Source organism: Nomascus leucogenys, chromosome 3 (assembly GCF_006542625.1).
Source record: "Nomascus leucogenys isolate Asia chromosome 3, Asia_NLE_v1, whole genome shotgun sequence".
Taxonomy (NCBI): Eukaryota; Metazoa; Chordata; class Mammalia; order Primates; family Hylobatidae; genus Nomascus; species Nomascus leucogenys.
Genome location: NC_044383.1, coordinates 44,815,752 through 44,837,381, shown reverse-complemented (window position 1 = coordinate 44,837,381; position 21,630 = coordinate 44,815,752). Strand labels below are relative to the sequence as shown.

Here is a 21,630-nt window from a genome sequence, read left to right as displayed (position 1 = left end):
CACACGCAAACGTATGTTTATTGCGGCACTGGTCACAATAGCAAAGACTTGGAACCAACTCAAGTGTCCAACAATGATAGACTGGATTAAGAAAATGTGGCACATATACACCATGGAATACTATGCATCCATAAAAAAGGATGAGTTCATGTCCTTTGTAGGGACATGGATGAAGCTGGAAACCATCATTCTCAGCAAACTATTGCAAGGACAAAAAGCCAAACACTGCATGTTCTCACTCATAGGTGGGAATTGAACAATGAGAACACTTGGACACAGGAAGGGGAATATCACACACCAGGGCCTGTCGTGGGGTGGGAGAAGTGGGGAGGGATAGCATTAGGAGGTATACCTAATGTAAATGACAAGTTAATGGGTGCAGCACACCAACATGGCACATGAACACATATGTAACAAACCTGCACGTTGTGCCCATGTACCCTAGAACTTAAAATATAATATATAAAAAAATAAAATACACAATAGCTGATGATTTATTTACTAGATAATCCATCTAATCATATCCCAGTGATTAACTGGTGATTACAACTTAAAATAAAAATTTTGTGTATATCTATTTAATTGAACTAGAAGAAATGGGCTAAACATGGAACACTCATTTTCTTCTAATCAATGTTCTCACCCATCCCTAAAAATAGAAAATGTCCATAAAATTTTAGATATTTTAAATGAAAGTACTTATCACAACACTTATCTTTAACCAAAAAACAGTGATCATTGAAGACCCAGAATATGACTATAGAAACTTTCAGTGCTTTCTGTAGACTCCATCTTTTGCTATCTATCAGAGAAAGATGAAATCTAGGAGTGGAAGGAAAGAGGTTCCCCATACTCCTTATTACCTGGTGATAAAGTACAGGGGTTTTAATAGGCTGTACCAAATGCACAAAATTCCAGGTCACATCAAAGAAAGTTCTACACACCTGACAGTTGAAGGAACAGGGATTACAAGTTGTGTGAGGGAGGAATGGGAGGAGTCAGATAGTATTGGGACATCCGAGGCGATGTTTCCAGCCTACTTTTTGTTCTCCCTTCCCTACCAACTAAGCTTGCCTAATTTGCTTCAGAATTGGAAGAAGGAATTGCAGCAGGAAAATATGTGAAAGAGTTTTTAAACCTACAGATTCTTCTTACTTTAGAATTAGTTGTTACATTGGCAGGAAAAAATAAATGCAGATGTTGGACCATGTTGGAAACCTTGTCAAGACAGTGGATTGTCTCACACAGAATGGAAATGTGGCTTCTGATTCTGGTGGCGTATATGTTCCAGAGAAATGTGAATTCAGTACATATGCCAACTAAAGCTGTGGACCCAGAAGCATTCATGAACATTGTAAGTTGGGATTTCTGGGAAATGAGGTACTTAATATGTTAATGTTTGTATCTGTGTATTATTTACATTATGTATTATATTTATACATGGTGGTGATTCATACTAGAAGAGCATAGTGATGAACTAGCAAATCGTATTGGAAAGAATGCTAAACTGGATGTCAGTAGACCTGGGGTCTCCTCACACAAATTTAGTAAACTTGGGCAAATGACTTAATCTCTTTTAGCTTCAAACACAATTTAACTTTTCCTTGAATACTTTGGTTCATCCTATGAGTGGAGAAATAATTAAGGCCTTTTAAGTTCACCCCAGTCCCTCGATTATTTCCATTTTGTCTGTACCTTTTATTCTTTTATTCTTTTTTTCCATATTGTAAAGGTGTCAGCCTTTGCTTCTTGCTGTCAGGGCACACACTTCTAGTAGCATCTTATACCATTCTAATCTACTCTTTTTAATCCTGTTTCTGGACTGGTACTTTGCTGAATAGCAATAAAAGGACCCTGAGTTAGTGCTACACAGAACCTCCTACAAGTAAAATGCATAAATGACAATACATCTCTTTAGTTTTCCCAGGAGTTTTTTTTTTTTTTTTGGTAGCTTTTCAAATTCTAAGCTGGGTTTTAGTAATGGTCACCCTATGGTAACACTTATCCCGTAGCAGGGATTGTGACACAAGCAGAGATACTATTCTATTTCAATTTCATTGCCCTGTGCAGTAGATAGGATCATTCACATATTTCAAATCCAGATCCTGAGATTAAAGAGGTTAAACAAGTTGAACAAGCCACACCAATGTAATAGCATAGCTACTATTTAAATTCAGGACTGCCTAAACACAAAGTCTATAATTACAAATACTATGCAATAAACCCTCCAAGGTGAGAAAGAGGAGAGGCTACCTCCAGATGAGTAAGATGATCGTGTACGATGTCCATGTTCCAGAGATTTATCTAACAAACTCTCAGAAAATGGAACTTTAACATATATTTATACCGATTTAAGACCCTTTCTACAGAAGCTTCCTTATATGGGTTTAAAAACTGAGAGGAAATAGAAATATTCTGTATCTGCATGGTGCTGAATATCAGGTTTCTTTCGACCATTCCAATGATTAGGTGGTTTGTCTAGGTAGTTAGCACATTGGTGTCAGTCCTCAGGAGTCATCCTTCTGGCCCTGAGACTGTCCCACTTGAATTCCTCTGGTTTGGAGGTGAGGGGAATCTCTGTAGTGGCAGACAGAGATGATCTTCCTGGGCTCCACCCACTGGGTGTACCCAGCACCTACACACTATTGGGGCTTCAGGAGTCTGTAGACTAAAGCCCATTGAATTGGGCTCTGCCTTTAAGCAGCTTTGCCTGGAAAAAACAAAGTAAAATAGAAAATTCATATGATTGGTGTAAATTCAACAAAATAGAATAAAAGTAGTTGCGAGTTTGAACCAGTTCTGAGGTAGGAGAAGGGCAGGACTTACTTTCTGGTCCCAACAGGATACAGTGAATAAACAAGCACAAACCAGCAGGTGGTGAAAAAAAACAACAAGAACCAGCAGTGGCCTGGAAGGCATCCTCTAGTTGCCCCAGCTGCTCACTAGCATAAGACACTCCTACCAGCACCATGACAGTTTACAAATGTCATAGCAATGACCCACAAGTTAGTACCCCTTTCCATGGCAATGGCCCAGAAGTTACTGTCCCATTTCTGGAGATTTCTGGATAACCTGCCCCTTAATTTGCATGAAATTAATAGTTATAAGTAGGCATAAATACAACTGCCAATAGCCCATACACTGCTGACTCTGGGAGCACTGCCTATGAATTAGCCCTGCTTTTCAAGGAGCAGTACCATTCAGTAAAAGATTACTGTCTAATATTACTGGCTCGCCCTTGAATTCTTTCCTGGGCAAAGCCAAGAACTTTTCCAGGGTAAGCCCCAATTTTGGAGTTTACCTGTCCTGAATCGATTTGACTCTGGATATTCATGCATATGGATTATAGTCTATCTTATACTTTCATAAATAACTGGCCTTATGCATGTATTTTTTAAGCAAGTGTTTACTGAGCACCTACTAGGTCCATGATATTGTGCTATGCACTAAGGTTAGACAGATCTAAGAATATTAAAAGCCCTGACTGTATGGAGCTTATAGTCCAGCAGGAAGGACAGATCATCAATTAATCATTATAAAAGCAATGAAATAAAAGAAGAAAACATAAAATAGGGGGAACTAATCCAGAAAGCTTTGCTGAAGAAGGGTTTTAAAGCCTGAAATCTGAAAGGTAAATGGCAGTTGCTTGAGAGGGTGGTAGCAAAAAGGTCAGCACATAGGACAGCTGGAACAGCTAAGAACATGCCAGATTCAAGGAGCTGAAAGCAGCCCATATCTGGATGGTCTTTTAAACATTGACTTTTTTATACCATTACAAAAGCAATATATGCTCATTATAGAAAATTTAAAAAATACAAAAGAAGGCAATTGTCACCAATGTACTCTGCACCCAGAACTGCTTTGTCATGGCTTTATCTTCATTCTAAATCTGTGAGGCTTTGTTTTCTTAAAAAGAAATGTCATGCACGATTTACTATTTTCCAACTTTTTTTTCTGCTTAACAATGTATATCATGAAGAACTTCCCAATGTTTTAAATACCCTGCTACAACATCATTTCACCTTGCTGAATTATGTTCCATTTCTTTAAATAAATATTTGCCCCAGGTTGGATTTTCTGGGGGACAGACTCTGAGGCAGAATAATGTTTATTAAGGAGAATCATCATCATCACCTGTGGAAAGGAAGTAGCGAATCAGGAGTAAGGAAAGAGATAAGCCAAATTGTGATACAGACTTCAAAACAGCCTCACTCAACTCCATGAGGAGCTATGGAGCTAAAACTGCTCTTCAGAGATGTCCTACGTTGGGCTGAGTTGACCAGGCCTTTAGACCGCAAACAGGTCAGTCACTGGTTGTGGCAGGAAGGGACGTGAACTTGGAGGAAGTGGCTTTCTACAGCTGAGGCCATTCCTACAGAAGATGACAGCCAAGGGTTACCTGTTGACAGCACTTCCAGTGGATGGGACCAGTCCTTTATTGCCTGCATAAATTTTCCTGCCAAGTATAGCATGTTGACCATCTTGCCACCTGCAGACAATGTTTGCAGCATTTTTAGTTCTTTTTCTTCTCAGATGTCCATGTCCCTATCCCTACCTCCTTGGCTCTTTTGAGCAACTTCTATTCAATCCTCAAGGCCCAGTTCAAATTCTTCCTCCATAAGACCTTGCCTGTCCAGCCCTGCTCATTTTGCTTCTCCTGCTCAGAATTCCTTTGCTCCTTCCTTCACTCTCATCCTTCATCCCTCATCTGACATATTACACATATCCTCTCAATAACTACTTGTCAGATGTCCTCCATTCTCATGTTTTTATATTATATTTATCTCCCCAAATAGTTGATAACAGTGGTTCCTGAAGGATAGTTGTCAGATCATCAGCATCTGCTTTGCCTGGGAACTTATATGTCAGTTTTTTGGGTTCAACACAGACCTGCTGTATCAGACTGTGAGTGTGGTCCTGCAATTTGTGTTTTAACAAACCCTCTAAGTAATTCTGATGCATGCTAAAATTTGAGACACTTCTATAAATTTTTTTTTCTTTGAGGAGTCTCGCTCTGTCACCAGGTTGGAATACAGTGGGGCGATCTCGGCTCACTGTAACCTCCACCTCCCAGATTCAAGCAATTCCTCTTCCTCAGCCTCCCGAGTAGCTAGGACTATAGGTATGCACCACCATGCCTGGCTAATTTTTTTTATTATTATTTTAGTAGAGATGGTGTTTCACCATGTTGGCCAGGATGGTCTCTATCTCCTTACCTTGTGATCCACCCATCTCGGCCTCCTAAAGTGCTGGGATTACAGGTGTGAGCCACTGTGCCCAGCCTATACATTTTTTAAGGTTAAGTATACAATGGTGTCTCACACACATACATGCACACATATACACTGCATCCCATAATATTTGGTTGAGTTTTATAGTGGTAGTTAATGCTTATTGAGTTCTTAGTATGTGCTGAGAATTAGTTAGTGTTATGTATGCATTATCTTTTTGCATTTATTGCAACAGTCTCATGGAGTATGAACCATTAGAATTCCTAATTTACAGATGAGTGAACTGAAGCATAGGAACAGTTTAACTAAATTTATCAAGATTATATAGCTAGTTTATGTATTAGTGTTAGAATCAGGGTTAAAACTCAAACCGTGGGAGCCAGGAGCTTTCTCCTAACGAATATGATTTGGTTTTGCCCTATATTCTACCTGGGCATGTGATGTTTGGCCTTCTCTCTTGCTCTTTTTTAAAGCAGCCTCTGATGCAAATGGTTCTCTCCTTCTCTGAGTGATAACAATGAGCAAGAATAGTGAGGATGCTTAGAAGATACTTGCAGCTGCCAATTTTCCAAAGACTGTCTACATGTAACTACTGTACAGAATACGGATTCTTGACCAGGGGTTCGTATGTAGGCAACAAGATATCTGAAACTCCTGAAATTGAATGTAAAACCTTGTTTTTGTATCCATTGTATATCCATTTTTATAGTTCTCCTCAAATTCACAGAGGAAACTTTAACCTGAAAATGTTAGGAATCAATGCTCTTGAGTCTGTGGTTTTAGAACTGGAAAGAATCTTAGGAAATGCATGGCCCAGGAATGCCCATAAGTTGTCCTAGACCAGATGTCCCACTGGCTGCTTTAGAACCATCTTATCTGTAACCTGAAGTGGGCTCAAGACTCTGTATGTTTCAGTGTCCAGAAGATTCTGATGCACAACGAGGTTTTGGAATCAATGTTCTGGTCCAGTCGTTCTCAAACATTAGGGTACAACAAAATTCCCTACAGAGCTTGAGACACAAACTGCTGGGCCCAATCCTTTGAGTTCCTGATTCAATAGGTTTGGTTGGAATTTGCATATCTAACAGATTAGTCCAAGTGATGCTGATGCCTTTGTCCCAGGGCCCATACTTTAAGAATCATAATTCTATTCCAGTTTCCATATTAAGACAAAGAAAGTAAGGACTAGAGAGGGTTAGTAGAGTTTTCTAAGGCAACATGATTAGCTAGGGAAAAGCAAGGACTTTGACTGTGTCTTACAGCATCAAGGAATCTACTCTTACTTTTGGATCATTGAGAATATAGCCACAGAGAACTGAACTCAAAGAAATTGTGCTTTTTCCACAGAGCGAAATCATCCAACATCAAGGCTATCCCTGTGAGGAATATGAAGTCACAACTGAAGATGGGTATATCCTCTCTGTTAACAGGATTCCTCGAGGCCTAGTGCAACCTAAGAAGACAGGTATGGGTCACCCCATGTCACCACAACACACCAGTCTTCTCTGCAGTCATGACTTCCTTGTGATTTGAATGTAGAAGAGAGCCTGGGTTCTTAGTGCAGACTGAGGTCCATTGTTCAGGTCAAAGGATGGTGTCAGTTCCCCCATAATCTCCATCACTACCACCCTGTCCCTCCCCACTGCCACCAATTATCTCAATTAAACATATAGCGTTTGCTTTTCAAAGCACACCTTCAAGAAAAGTTAATTTCTTGACTTATTTTAGCACTTAACCCATTCCCCAAAACTCCTCCTATGTAGACATTCTAAAATATTTACTGACAATTCCTTGAACAGACCATACCAACCTCTGCTTATAAATAATTCAAGCTTCTTTATGGCACCTGGTGCCCACTCCTGTATAGTCTGCATTCCTCATCTAAAGAGCACTTAAAATATTTAAGATGTTGCCTAGCTTGTTACTAAGGGCTTTTGAAAAATAAAAGTTCTACACATACATTTTATTTTATTTTTGAGGTGGAGTTTTGCACTTGTTGCCCAGGCTGGAGTGCAGTGGTAGGATCTTGGCTCACTGCAACCTCTGCCTCCTGGGTTCAAACAATTCTCCTGCTTCAGCCTCCCGAGTAGCTGGGATTATAGGCATGCGCCACCACACCTGGCCAATTTTTGTATTTTTGGTAGAGACAGGGTTTCTCCATGTTGGTCAGGCTGGTCTCAAACTCCCGACCTCAGGTGATCCACCCACCTTGGCCTCCCAAAGTGCTGGGATTACAAGCATGAGCCACCACGCCTGGCCTATATGTACATTTTAAATGTTTGATACATGTTTCCATAGTTCATACAATTCCACCCTTTTGTATGTGGGATTTTCAGCTATTATTTTTAAAACACTTGTTTTCGTTACTAAAATATGCCTATTTTTCATTTCTATTTGGCTGGATTCTTTTTAATACTCTAGCAGTAAGTTTACAGTAGCAACTATATTGTCTTTCATGTGTACAGGTAATATAATTTCTTGTTATTTTGATATGCCCGATACACTGATAAGTGCTTTATTTGTATTAGTCTCATTTTCACAATTACCCTAAGAAACTGTTACTCATATGTTAAGCAACTTGCCCAAAAAGTCTGTGCTAGTGCTTGCTAGTGAGTTGTAAAGCCTGCACTCCAATCAAATCTGTCTCTCTGCCATTATAGCCCATGTTCTTAACTAGGACCAGAAAATGCTGGACAAATGCTATTGGGCTTTGGTGTAAAGAAACTTTGGGGTTCTGTTTTACTCTAATTTGTACTTGTGTAGCTTTTTGAAAACCACCTTTTTTTTCTCACTAGCTGCACAGCTGTACCTTATACATGTCTAGCGTGCACCTACCTCAGTGTCTTTGAACTTGTATTTCTCCCTCTGGACCACTGTTTCATCACATGTCTATGCAGCTTACCTTGGCCCTTCTTTCAGCCGACTTTATCAGAGTTCTTCCCTGGCCACCCTACTCAAAATTGCAGCTCTTTGCTACCTATTGAGTTCTAGCCCCTTACCCTGCTTACTTTTCCATACAGCACTTACCATCACCTGATATAATAGATATTTGCATGTTTGTCTATTGTCTGTCTCCCTCCAGAGTATAAACTCAATGAGAGCAGAGACGTCATTTGTTTTGCTCAAGGCTAGAACCAGTAACTAAATGAGTGCTGAGCACATTCTGGTGCTAATAAATATTTGTGGGATGAATTATAGATTTTGTATAAATAAATGAATAGCCTGGGGACACAGCCCCATGAATCCCAGGGGAGTGGGCAAAGCACAGTTCTTCCAAGCAGTCAAGTGACTTAGCAATTACTAAGCGTGGGGGTCACCTGCAGCCGCTATTCATGGATGGAATTTGTTTTCTTACATCCTGTTGATTCAGACTGTTCACACATTGCCCAGGTGTTTGAGGCTCAAGGAATCCTCCTCCTTGGTCCAGTCAGTGCAGAATACTTCCCTCTAGTGGCCAATATCGTTGGCATGTGCCTCTTCAGAGGCAATCTCCCGTATCAAAAAAAAAAAAAAAAAAAATTTTTTTCGCCAACCAAGAGAGCCAATGAAATTCATATTGAAAACAACTGAAAAATGTTTACTGAAAAGCTTATAGCTTGTGGTAGCGGCCTTTTTATCTTTATCAAAGAATCTTAGTTGGCTTCAATATCAAGAGAGAAAATAGGCTGGGCCATCCTCAGAAATGACAGCTGTGTAAGTGTAGCCCTTACACACTCACCTGCTGGTGTAAGTAACAGAAGACTAGGGATGTTGAATAATAAATGAGCCAGTCCTCTGTTAGGGATCACAGACACACTGAAATGTTACTGAAAGCTTATAGCTTGGTAGGCCTTTTATCTTTATCAAAGAATCTTAGTTGGCTTCAATATCAAGAGAGAAAACAGGCTGGGCCATCCTCAGAAATGACAGCTGTGTAAGTGTAGCCCTTACACACTCACCTGCTGGCTGTAAGGTAAATAGAAGACCTAGGGGATGTTTGAAATGATATAAATGAGCCAGTCCTCTTGTTAGGGGAATCACAAGAACAAACTATATGACTAAGTAGAACCAAGGTGACCTCAACCATGGGAAATGCCCTAAAGACTCTGAAGGGGAGCGTTGATCACCTTGGTTTGATTGTCCTGTGTTAACACAGCTGAGGCCACCTCCCTAAGAGGTAAGAGGATGAACTAAACGACCAGACATCAAGTAAAATCTAAAATAACACTGAGTTCCTTTCTCCTGGCCCTTCACTCATAGTCCACAGTGATCTACGCATTCTCTCCCTTGAGAGATAAAACGAGGCAGATGGAATTCATGAAGACTGTCAAGATGCTGGATGAGTTTGGTGTAGAAGGGCTTTTGTCCTACAGGGAGACTGCACGTGTGTTTGGTGCCCCTTTATAGCAATAACAACAAGAGCTACCCACCTGATCTGAGGTCAGGCAGCATGCTAAGTGCTTAATGCACAGTACCACATTTAACCCTCCCCTGCCAAAACCCTGTGAAGTGGGCAGTTGTCCTCATTTTGCTAATAAGAACACGGAAGCTCAGAAAGTCACTTGCTTTAGAGAATTATAACAATAATAATGAAAGCAATAAAGCTGTTTTTTACTACAGACTTCTTCTAAGCCATATGTGGTGTGGATATTGCATTCATGATTTGATTTAATTCTCACAAGCCCTGTTGAGGGCATGACGTATTTTTTACTCCTAATAGGGCAGCACTTTATTAATCTTTCAGCCAAATTTGCTAATGTCAAAATAATATATATGCCTTAATTTATTGAACACATTAGAATTCTTAAAACCCTTCATCCTTCTCTATTCTCTACTGATATTCTTACAATTCTTTATTTTGATGTAATTTCCAATTTATGGAAAAGTTCTGGGAATAGTACAAGGGACTTCCATATGCCCTTTGCCCTGATTTACCAACTGTGTACAGTTTTACCCCATTTATTTTATAATTATCTCTCCCCCATCTCTTATGTGTATCTTAATACATTTTCCAAATCCTTTGATGGTAAATTTGAGACATACACCATGCCTATTTGCCCATAAGTACTTCAGTGAGTATTTTCTAAGAACAAGAGTATTCTCTTCTATAACTGTAATACCTTTATCAAAGTTAGAAAACAAATATTGACATTAGTATTTAATTCGTAGTCTATATTCAAATTTTGTCAATTGTCCCAAAGTCCTTTACAGCTCTTTTCCCTCCTCTGGTCCATAATCTAATCCAGGATCATTTACTATACATTTGGCCATCAAGTCTGTCTCCTTCATAAACAAACAATTCCTAAGGTTTTGTCTTTTTGATTTTTGCATTTTTGAAGAGTTTTGGATAGGGATTTAATCTGCTTTATCTCATGTTTCTTCATGGTGTGATTCAAGTGATATGTTTTTGGCAGGAATAACACAAAAGTGAAGTTATATCTTTCTTGGTTCATCATATTATGAAGTAAATAATGTTGACTTGTTCCAATACTGATAATAACTTTAATGACTTTGTTAAGGTGGTATCTGCCAGGTTTTTCTAAAGTTAGTATTTTTCCTTTTGTAGTTAATAAGTTATGGGAAGATACTTTCAGGATATGTAATATTCTGTCTTTAAACTTTTACTCACTAATTTTAACATTCACTGATAATTTCAATCTTTCTGAATTTGTTAGTTGGTATACTGTAAATCAATGTTTTGTATTTACTAATAGGCATTCTGTAAATAAGAGCTTTTCCTTCCAATTATTTACTTGTTCATTTATTTATTGGTCTCTATATGGACTCGACCATTCTTAATTTATTCAATGGGATATATTTACTGTAATTATTTTGATGCTCAATATTTCTGTATTTGAACAGTGGGAGCTCCTTCAAGCCAGCTTGTGGGTCCTTTTGACATGAAGGTCTCCTAATCACTAAACCATTATATATATGTGGTATACATATACCTTAATAATCATACTATACCATCTACTGGGGCACTTTCAATATTTCTGAAGAGCCCAGACAAGTCTGATAATAATTACACAAAACTAAGAACAGAAGTTAAACTTTATAGATTCTTTTTCTGCCGGGCAACATGCCATCCGTTTCTTGTGCCCTATTTTATTAAAGCATAACAAAAATCTTATTTTACGGGTGAGGAAATCAAGACACACACCAAAGATCAAGTAATTGGCCAAGATAACTAAGCTTGCAAGCAGCTGAATCAAGATCTGAACACAGGTTTGTTTGATCTGAAAGCTCTTATTCATTACTGGACAACAAGAAAGGGAGAGAACATTTCATAGAGTTGAAATTTTCTCTTTTTGCAGGTTCCAGGCCTGTGGTGTTACTGCAGCATGGCCTAGTTGGAGGTGCTAGCAACTGGATTTCCAACCTGCCCAACAATAGCCTGGGCTTCATTCTGGCAGATGCTGGTTTTGATGTGTGGATGGGGAACAGCAGGGGAAATGCCTGGTCTCGAAAACACAAGACCCTCTCCATAGACCAAGATGAGTTTTGGGCTTTCAGGTATATGAAAATCTTGAGAATAGAGGTAGACATGTCTGACTTTCAAAAAAATGGGTAAAAAACTACGGCTTCTAGTATATGGTTGATTTATTTTGGTTGAGTCATCATTATCCTAACATGATATCCCCCAGTTTTCTTAATTAATTAGTGATTCCTTGGTTGAAGTAGTGAGGAATGCTGAGTTCCCCATGTAAAAGACGGGTCTAGCTTAATAGGGTGAGAATGGTGGTTGGTGTAGGTGACTGAGATTGGAATGAGAGAAGTGTAGATCAATTTCCTCGTAGGGAGGGTAATAGTATAACAGTACTCCAGAAGGAGAAGAGACCAGGCAGCATTAAAAAAAAAGGGAAACTATTAAGCCTAGTGTGTTAGTCCATTTTCACACTGCTGTAAAGAACTGCCCGAGACTAGGTAATTTATAAAGTAGTTTTAATTTACTCACAGTTCAGCGTGGTTGGGGAGGCCTCAGGAAACTTACAATCATGGCAGAAGGCGAAGGGGAAGCAAGGCACCCTTTTCACTAAGGCTGCAGCAAGAAGTGCTGAGCAAAAGGGGGAAGAGCCCTTTATAAAACCATCAGATCTTATGAGAACTCACTATCACGAGAACAGCACAGGAGAAACCACTACCATGATTCAACTACCTCCACCTGGTCCCTCCCTTGACACCTGGGGATTACGGGGATTATAGAGATTACGATTCAAGATGAGATTTGAATGGGAACACAAGGCCTAACTATATCACCTTAGGACCATCAATTTGACTTACACACCTGTCGTATTCTTACAAAAGATTTTTAATGCTTTTATTTAAATCACCTATTGATGTTCAACTCACTTTTTATACCTATCAGAGAAGGGCCACTTCAGCATTTTTATAACTATTCCTGTAAATGAATCTGCAGAGCCCTGTGCTGTTCTGCTTAACAGTAGAACAGGACACTTCCACTAAGAGTTGGGTTATGTGCTCAGTAAATATTCACTGAAGATTATTATTGCTATGTGATAACATCTAGAGAAAACAGCACTTTGCTGACAGCCTGTGACTCCAGAGACACCCATGCATCATAGGTTTGAAAGAAATCCATTCTGAGTGTTGTGAGGGACACAGTAACAAGCTGTCAGAGTTGATAACTCAAGGGCTTGTTTGTAAACCCAGTGTGTGTGGGGGGTGTTTTGTTTGTTTCTGATTATAATTTTTCATATAACTTTGTCTTTTCCCCTTGTAGTTATGATGAGATGGCTAGGTTTGACCTTCCTGCAGTGATAAACTTTATTTTGCAGAAAACGGGCCAGGAAAAGATCTATTATGTCGGCTATTCACAGGGCACCACCATGGGTAGGTTCAAAGAAAAGCAGGTTTGTATACTCGGAAGAAATGTGAGCATATGACACTAGCTGTCCCTGAAATCTGTCACCTTGTGCTTCCTTCAGACCTGGTCTTGTCATCTTCAGAATCATGCAGCTCCCAGCAATGTGTCTAGCATATAGACATATGTGCTAGATATAGCATATCTCTGTGCTATATGTGTCTAGATATAGCATATCTCTCAATATAAATGTTTTCTCAAAGCCAACATCATTTTATTCAATTATTTATTTAACTAATTGAGCACCTACTACTTGAAAGCAAATATGCTGGTGTCATAAGGACCTTGTCATTTTATAGGAGAGGTAAGATGCAATCACATATATACTTATTGAAATATCTTGTTAAAAGCAAAATACATATTTTATGAGTTCTAAAAATATTCAGTATTCATGTTGACATATTTCTTCTTTTGTAGGCTTTATTGCATTTTCCACCCTGCCAGAGCTGGCTCAGAAAATCAAAATGTATTTTGCTTTAGCGCCCATAGCCACTGTTAAGCATGCAAAAAGCCCTGGGACCAAATTTTTGTTGCTGCCAGATATGATGATCAAGGTATGTGACTCCTCAGAAAATTTCCTGTGTACACAGAAAAATCTTCCAGCCCAATTTCCTAAAACATAAACTTTTAAATTACAGTCACATCTTTTCTGTCTGTCATGTAATGACTCTATGTCACTTCATATTTTTACAGGGATTGTTTGGCAAAAAAGAATTTCTGTATCAGACCAGATTTCTCAGACAGCTTGTTATTTACCTTTGTGGCCAGGTGATTCTTGATCAGATTTGTAGTAATGTCATGTTACTTCTGGGTGGATTCAACACCAACAATATGAACATGGTAAGTGGGAGCCTAGTAAATTCCCAGAATCCCAGCATAAATCTGGGAGTCATATGGCTCACCCCTGGAGGGAGTGCTAATACCAGTGAAGACTCAGAGTAATGATATATTCCCAGTAACTCAGTTCTGTCCAAACTGTAAGGAAATAAGGGAAATGCTTCAGTATGGACTGAAACAAGGTTAACATATAAAGGCATTGCTAGATATTAAATCACAGATTATGGATGGAAGAGGTCTGAAGCCAGCTTTACTACAGTGAATTAAATTAAAAAGGGCAATTAGCATGAGTTAGACAACAGAGAGAACTGTCATGCATCATCCACCTCTACCCTCCACTGGGGTCCTGTAGGTTTGTAGTTTAAGTTCTTTGATGGAACACCAGGGACCTTCATTTTGGCTTAGGCTACCAGTTGGTATCACTGGGTGGGTTCCCTAGGAAGCATACTCTGAGATGGAGATTAATGTGAACAATGATTTGGGTTCTGCTCTAGGGATAATACCTAGAGAAGGAAAAGAAACAGGATTAGGTAGATGAAAAAGTCAAGTAGTGATGCAGTCTCAATAGGAGACTTAGTTGATCCTGCAGGTATTTGTGAATATAGGATGACCCTTCAGAACTGTCTCAAGTTAGGAAGAGAGGGCTGGGTCTTTATACACCATATCAATCAGTCATTTAATGTTGCCACACCAGTAACAGGAGAGCACTGGGCAAGTGCAATTGGAGCAATCCTCAAAGCAGGCTGAGAGTGGAGGGCTGTTTGCCAGCAGCACTCCCAGCAGCTGGGGCAACATTTCCTTAATTCTGAAGATTTTTTTCTTCTTCTTTAAGATGAATAATTTGATTTATAGTAAGGATTTGATAAGCATATATTATGTACCAGGCTAATTTATTACCTATACCAAGCCTATGAGTGTTATTAATATCCCCACTTTGCAGATTAGTATACTAAGATTTAGTGGATTAAATGACTCACCCAAATTCACCTAAAAATTAAACTACAGAGCTAGGATTTGAATACAGGCCCAATACTAGAGCCCTCATCCTAAATATCACTAGTAAAATTTTTTTTAATTAGAGGCCAGATCTCTGATGAGAAGTTATTCTCAGATGAAAAATACCGGTGTCTGGCAATACATTTAGTGACATTTTATTTATGTGCATGTACATATTTTTGTTTCATAGACAATTGCTGATAATTTAATGATGTTACCATTTCTTAGTCTGACACCCTGGAGATTTGGTCTTGACAGGGTATACATCTTGTGAGTTTTTCTATGTCCCCCAAAACACTCATGGTTTGTTACAGAGCCGAGCAAGTGTATATGTTGCCCACACTCTTGCCGGAACATCTGTGCAAAATATTCTACACTGGAGCCAGGTAAGAATGTTGAATTTGCAGTCTTTGCTAAATGTCCTGTTATATTTTGTGTAGAATAGTCAAAGGACACCATTTAGATAGGCCAGGGATTATTTCACACTGATTCTAAGATGAAATGCAATATTGTCAATGCTATTTTGATGGAGAATTTGATCTAGATCACTGAAACTTTTCAAGAAATGGGAAGAAAGGACAGAAGTAGCCTAAGGACTTCTTTAGATGTTAAAAGTATGAATTTAGATGATCCAAGTGAGACTTGTCTCTGTCTCTAGAATCCTCAAAGATGTGGCTGGAGAGAATTATGTTTCTGCATCTTCTCTTCAGCTCCTCCAACAATACAGTCAAGTAGAAACAAAAATGCTAATGTGGGGTCTGTCAAAAGAGATATTCACAGGAGTCCTTCACACTGCAAACTTTACCTGCAATTACAGGAAACACACACCTCTGTGTGTCTATGTAGTGTGTGTGAAAGACAGCGGGACGGGGGAAGGACAGAGTTCTCTCTGTTGAAAGGCGGGGAGAGAGAGACAGAGAGAGCAATTGTACCATCAAAACCAGAGAAGAATTCTAAGTTCAATTAAATTTTGGTTGCTATCTTCCAGGATCACCACATTGCACAATTCCAGGGCACGATGCCCCATTGTAGCCCACAGAGTTGTGGAGGATACCCACTCACATTAATTACAATGAAGATGCACTTCCTGGAGTTGATAATGCAATGATCAAGAATTTATGTAGTCCTTCTTTCTTCTCAAAAGGCCTCATTCTTGTCTTACAATTTTCCTGAGATGCTTATCCCAACATTGAATGGAAGAGCAGCTCAGCCTTTGCTCTCTGCTTCCCTCATGAGTGCACATTGGGTAGCACTTTTCCACCACCCCACCACGCTTACCCACTGAGACATTGGAATTCCTTGTAAATTTTTGTTTCTTTTAGGCAGTGAATTCTGGTGAACTCCAGGCATTTGACTGGGGGAGTGAGACCAAAAATCTGGAAAAATGCAATCAGGTAAGAAAATCAAATACCGTCTGCTGAAAATGTATACATTGGAAATGTATGACAGGGAAGTTATAATGACAGTTTATTCTAGATGTGGGAATAAAATATGAAAATTTAAGCAGAAAATAGTGGTTCATGTTTGACTCCATTTGAAAATGGTTAAGTTCACAGCTTAGCCAAGAAACCTCTCTGCTTTTACAACGGAGTAGGAGAACTTTTTTGCTGAGGCTGTCTCCCTGAACAAGGTACTGGCCTTCTCAGGAGCAAGATGAAGTAGATTTAGTCAACAGAAGAGTGTAGTCTATGGTGGACACTAGAAGGATTATTTTAGAATTAAAAAAAATGGGATCGTGGCAGTAAGTTTGTTTCATGGCACAGTAAAAAGAACATTAAATGGCAAGTGAAGATTGCTGTGTAAGTTTCGCCTCTGCACTATGAACTTCTGTAATAGGAGGGAGGCTTCTTTAATTTTTCAGGCTTCAATTTCTTTACCTTGAAAATAAACATTCTGGACTTAGAAAAATCCATAGGCATTCTCCCTGGTTATACTTTCAATGAATCTGTAATTTGCAAGTTACATTTTTTTAAAATGTTATTACATTACCCAAGAAAATATGTAGCTAATGCTATGAACTAAAATTAGATATCAAAGTGTGGAGATTCAGAATTGCACAGGTATGCCCTTTAGAACATAAAATCTTCTGAAGATTTTTGGTAATCATGTGTATGAATGTAAATAAATATTTACCATAGAAGCAAAGCTGGAAGGGGCAGATTAGACACAGCTTAGTCTTTCTTTGAGAGCCTCACATCATAAATTAACATCCACTGCCATATGTCTATCTAGATGTAAAATGCTAGGAAACTGGACAAACTGTGCAGTGTCCTTGGATAGCGAACTTTCAGTCTCTGGTATCAGCTGCTTCTCTTGAAGTCCTTCTTCACTGTTTCCCAAAATATGTCTTTAGAGAAAGTATTCCTGTTCAAAGATTTTTTAAAATTATATTTATTTACTTTTGAGACAGAGTCTTGCTCTGTCACCCAGGCTGGAGTGCAGTGGTGCAGTCTCGGCTCACTGAAACCTCTGCCTCCCAGCTTTGAGCCATTCTCTTGCCTCAGCTTCCCAAGTAGCTGGGACTACAGGCGCACGCCACCATGCTTAGCTGATTTTTTTTTTTTTTTGTACTTTTAGGGATGGGGTTTCACCATGTTGGTCAGGCTGGTCTCGAACTCCTGTCCTCAAGTGACCCACCTACCTCGGCCTCCCAAAGTGCTGGGATTACAGGCATGAGCCATTGTGCCCGGCCCTAAGGTGGTTTTAATTTGTCAACATTTAATGGACTGAGTTCTAGAGAAATTGATTCATGCAGAACAGGCACCAGAAAATGGGAGTGGAAGGGAAGAGTAAACAAACACACAAAAAAGTATCATAGAATTACAGAAACTCAGAGTGAGACATGACATTTAGTTCAATCTTTTCACCTATAAGATGACAAAAAAATATTACTAGCCCCATAGAATTTTTCAACCTTCCTTATCCAAATTAGGCCATAACTCTAAATTCTTAGGGAGCCACAAAGAGAAACCAGAGCATCTAGGATTGGCACCAAGACTCCATGGTGGATTTCCTGAGTAAGAAATGGGCCTTACCACTTCTGAGGAAAGTTCTGGGTGCTGATTAATCTCAAGGGCTCAGCCGGCTAGGCTAATTCTACTAACACTGCACAAATACAGAAAGTTCCCAGGAATTAGGAATACTAATTGGTATATTTGGTGGGGAAGGGTGAGGAATAAGGGTTGGAGCAGGTATTTAACTTTTACTTCCCTTTAGCTCAAATTACCTGAGTGCCATAGGCCATGGTTCTGGCAAATGCAGTCAAGCCGGGCCTGCCTCAAAGGCTGCCTGGGATCACATAAAGACTGTGAAGATGCAGAGCCCTTCACAGCAGAGTCCTTGCTTTTCTCTGTGGAATATAATTCTTGTCTCATGAAATGTTTGTGAAATTATCTTTTAAAAGAACAGGGGCATTATTTTTAAAAACAATTTATTTACAAAATATTTAATAGAAAGTAAAAAGAAGTACAAGGCATTACGTGTTTTTATGTGTTTTCTCATTTGATCTAGCAAGTTATTAATTATCCCTAGTCACAGAAGAAGAAACCAAGGTTCAGTAATGTTAAGTAATTTTACCTTAAAGTAAGGGTGGGAACAGAAATTCTTAACAGAGTTGTGTGGCTCTAACACCCATGTACCCTTCACCACAACAGATGGCATGTTTATTATGTCTATTTGAAACATAAATTATGAGTCTGAAAGTCCAAATGTTACCTAGAGTTAAGAACTATTCCTTTTCTCTAGCCAACTCCTGTAAGGTACAGAGTCAGAGATATGATGGTCCCTACAGCAATGTGGACAGGAGGTCAGGACTGGCTTTCAAATCCAGAAGACGTGAAAATGCTGCTCTCTGAGGTGACCAACCTCATCTACCATAAGAATATTCCTGAATGGGCTCACGTGGATTTCATCTGGGGTTTGGATGCTCCTCACCGTATGTACAATGAAATCATCCATCTGATGCAGCAGGAGGAGACCAACCTTTCCCAGGGACGGTGTGAGGCCGTATTGTGAAGCATCTGACACGGACAATCTTAGGACAACCTCATGAGGGATGGGGCTAGGACCCATGAAGGCAGAATTATGGACAGCAGAGACCTAGTATACGTTTTTCAGATTCCCTGCACTTGGCACTAAATCTGACACTTACATTTAAATTTTTTTTTCAGTAAATTAAAGTACTTATTAGGTAAATAGAAGTTTTGTATGCTATTATATATTCTACCATCTTGAAGGGTAGGTTTTACCTACCAGCCAGAAATTATCTAGACATTCTCTATATCATTCAGGTAAATCTCTTTAAAACCCTTATTTTTTTTCTATAAGCCATATTTTTGGAGCGCTAAAGTAAAATGACAAATTGGGACAGATATTGAGGTCTGGAGTCTCTGGATTATTGTTGACTTCGACAAAATAAGCTAGACATTTTCACCTTGTTGCCATAGAGACATAACAGTACCTCAGGAAGCTGAGCTGCTTTAACAACAACAACAACAAAATCAGTGTTACAATATGGATGAAATCTATGTTAAGCATTCTCAGAATAAGGCCAAGTTTTATAGTTGGATCTCAGGGAAGAAAATTTTATAGGATGTTTATGAGTTCTCCAATAAATGCACTCTGCATTACATAAAGCATGTATGTGCATTTCAGTGTCTAGATTCTAGTCCAAGCTTGTTGGAGGGTTTACAGCTTGTTGCTAGGAGACCTAATGACTAGAAATTTCTGGCTCAATTTTCTGCCTCCAAAAATTAAAAGCTAGGAAGAAAACTGCATAATGTCATGAGCATGATGAAACACATTGTCATATACTTTATCCTTTAATCTTAACAAAGTTAATGTCAGTCTCTGCAACTCATTCACAAACCACGATTTATTTCTTCAGAAAATTATTCCACTTGTACACAATTTCAAAGATGACTGTTGTAAATTACACTGGTACTATTTTGCAAAATCTCTGAAACCAAATCAAAGGTTTGTGTGTGTCAAAAGTATATTGTTGAATGTATACCGGTGTGTGAAATTCACTTGTGTGGGTTTTTTGTCCCCAAGGATCACCTGGTAGCTCAGCTCAATGCCAGTGAATCTTAATTTATTAAGACACATTTAAAGACTTCAGAATCTATATCTACACACTATTACTTCCTTCATAAAATAAGTTTCTTAAAGCCCTTTACACAGTTGAATATATATTGCTGGATTTGATTTTCATTAGAGCTTTCAAGGATGGTAAATCTTTCATTCTTAGACTGTACTTGTTACCACATACAGAGAGGCTGGATTAGTCCCTGGCTGCAGCTATGTGAGATTCAGTCTTGATTTTCAAAATTCAATCATATTTTTAAAGTGAATTTATTTCTACTCTGTCTCATTCACAGAGGAAGTGAGACAGATATTTTGATATTCACAATCTCTCACTTAGACAAATAATCCAGATCCTACCTCATTATATAGCTCTATTTCTTTTGAAGAACTTTATCCAAATAAGTTACAATAATATTTTACATTTATCAATAAAATAAACAAAACTAACAAGCTTGGTAACTACCTTGTATTTACAAAAAGATCACGAAGATTGTTTTAAACAAACATTTTCATAGTTGCATAGTCTTGCTCAAACCAAGATGGTTTTTATTTCTACACCGAAATCTCTAGTGGTATGCTGGTAAACAAACTTTACAGAAAGTAAAAAAAAACAAAACAAAAAACAATTCTGATTTGTCAATTTGCCAATTTCTGTGGTGTAAACACACTCACCACTGTCACTTGATAGATGTTTTTATTGAAATTGCTTCTTCAAAGGAATATTTACAGGTGAATCTCTAAGCCCCCACACATACACATACCATTCTATACAAACATACATATTTAATAATTTGATTCTTCTGCTCAGTACTCAAAGGGGGCTGGAAGGAACAGTTTGTCTCCTAGGGCATGACATAGACTGGACAGTCTTTTTATAAGAGTGATACAACTGGGAAGAGAGAACGCTGTTTCAGAAGATAACTCAGATCCTCTTCTTCAGGAAAGACTGAGTTTGGAACACCAGGGCTCTTTTTTTTTTTTTTTTTTTTTGAGACAGGGTCTCGCTGTGTTGCCCTGGCTGCTCTCAAACTCCTGAGTTCAAGTGATCCTCCCACCTCAGCCTCCCAAGTAGCTGGGATTACAGGCATGTACCACTGTGCCTAGCTGAAACATCAGTTTCTGACTGAAGTGGAGACTACAACAACTTTAGTGTTTCCCTTAGAAGGATTACGGCCATGGTGAACTTGACTGAGTAAACAATGCTATAAATAAAAAGCTCTTCCAAAACATTAACCATGGTAAGCATCATTATCCCCATAAAATGGTGGCATCCAGGTTAAGTGGCCCACAGACCAACAGTCTAAAATGAAGATAGAATCCAATCTTTAACTTTTTCTGTATCTCCTTCGATGTGGTCACAAGGATTACAATGCTTTCCTTAGCATTAATTCAATCTGGGAAAATTTTAATCTCCGTGCAATATCCAGTGAGCTCTCACCATGCTGAGGGGGGAAAAATATACAATTATTTCCAATAGAGTGCTCAAGATCTAGTAGATAGCTTAGATCAATTGACTCTCTGGGTTGGCAATGGCTTTAAAAGCAGTCAGTCCTAATAGTAATAGGATAACTTCATTCCTTAATGAGGATGATTAATTTTACTGTTGTTTACATCAGA

The 21,630-nt window shown here is 38.8% G+C and overlaps 2 protein-coding genes across 3 annotated transcripts in view; one reads left to right on the top strand and one right to left on the bottom strand.

Moving 5' to 3' along the window:
• Positions 1-1,036: 1,036 nt before the first annotated feature.
• LIPM (lipase family member M) lies at positions 1,037-18,987 on the top strand. Of its 2 annotated transcripts, XM_012505662.2 has the most exons (10): positions 1,259-1,354; positions 4,117-4,302; positions 6,579-6,696; positions 11,528-11,726; positions 12,955-13,064; positions 13,513-13,649; positions 13,789-13,935; positions 15,243-15,314; positions 16,251-16,322; positions 18,673-18,987. In XM_012505662.2, the coding sequence occupies exons 2-10, from the start codon at positions 4,231-4,233 to the stop codon at positions 18,940-18,942; spliced, it is 1,197 nt and encodes a 398-aa protein (XP_012361116.2). In that variant the 5' UTR covers positions 1,259-1,354; positions 4,117-4,230; the 3' UTR covers positions 18,943-18,987. The 2 variants fall into 2 exon arrangements, with proteins under 2 accessions (XP_003255229.2, XP_012361116.2); XM_003255181.2 differs by lacking the exon at positions 4,117-4,302 and having other exon boundaries at positions 1,037-1,354.
• The window catches only part of ANKRD22 (ankyrin repeat domain 22), a 37,812-nt gene continuing 34,523 nt past the window's right edge, over positions 18,342-21,630 (bottom strand). The window contains exon 6 of the mRNA XM_003255182.3: positions 18,342-21,455. Coding sequence (XP_003255230.1) covers positions 21,378-21,455 — 78 coding nt within the window. The 3' untranslated portion in view covers positions 18,342-21,377. The remainder of the gene's footprint in view (positions 21,456-21,630) is intronic.

Bases quoted from the DNA above. Each gene is read 5' to 3' on its own strand.
- LIPM (XM_003255181.2), top strand. From the start codon at position 1,208: ATGTTGGAAACCTTGTCAAGACAGTGGATTGTCTCACACAGAATGGAA. The intron at 15,315-16,250 runs GTAAGAATGTTG...TGTTTCTTTTAG, and splicing joins ATATTCTACACTGGAGCCAG to GCAGTGAATTCTGGTGAACT. The intron at 16,323-18,672 runs GTAAGAAAATCA...CCTTTTCTCTAG, and splicing joins ATCTGGAAAAATGCAATCAG to CCAACTCCTGTAAGGTACAG.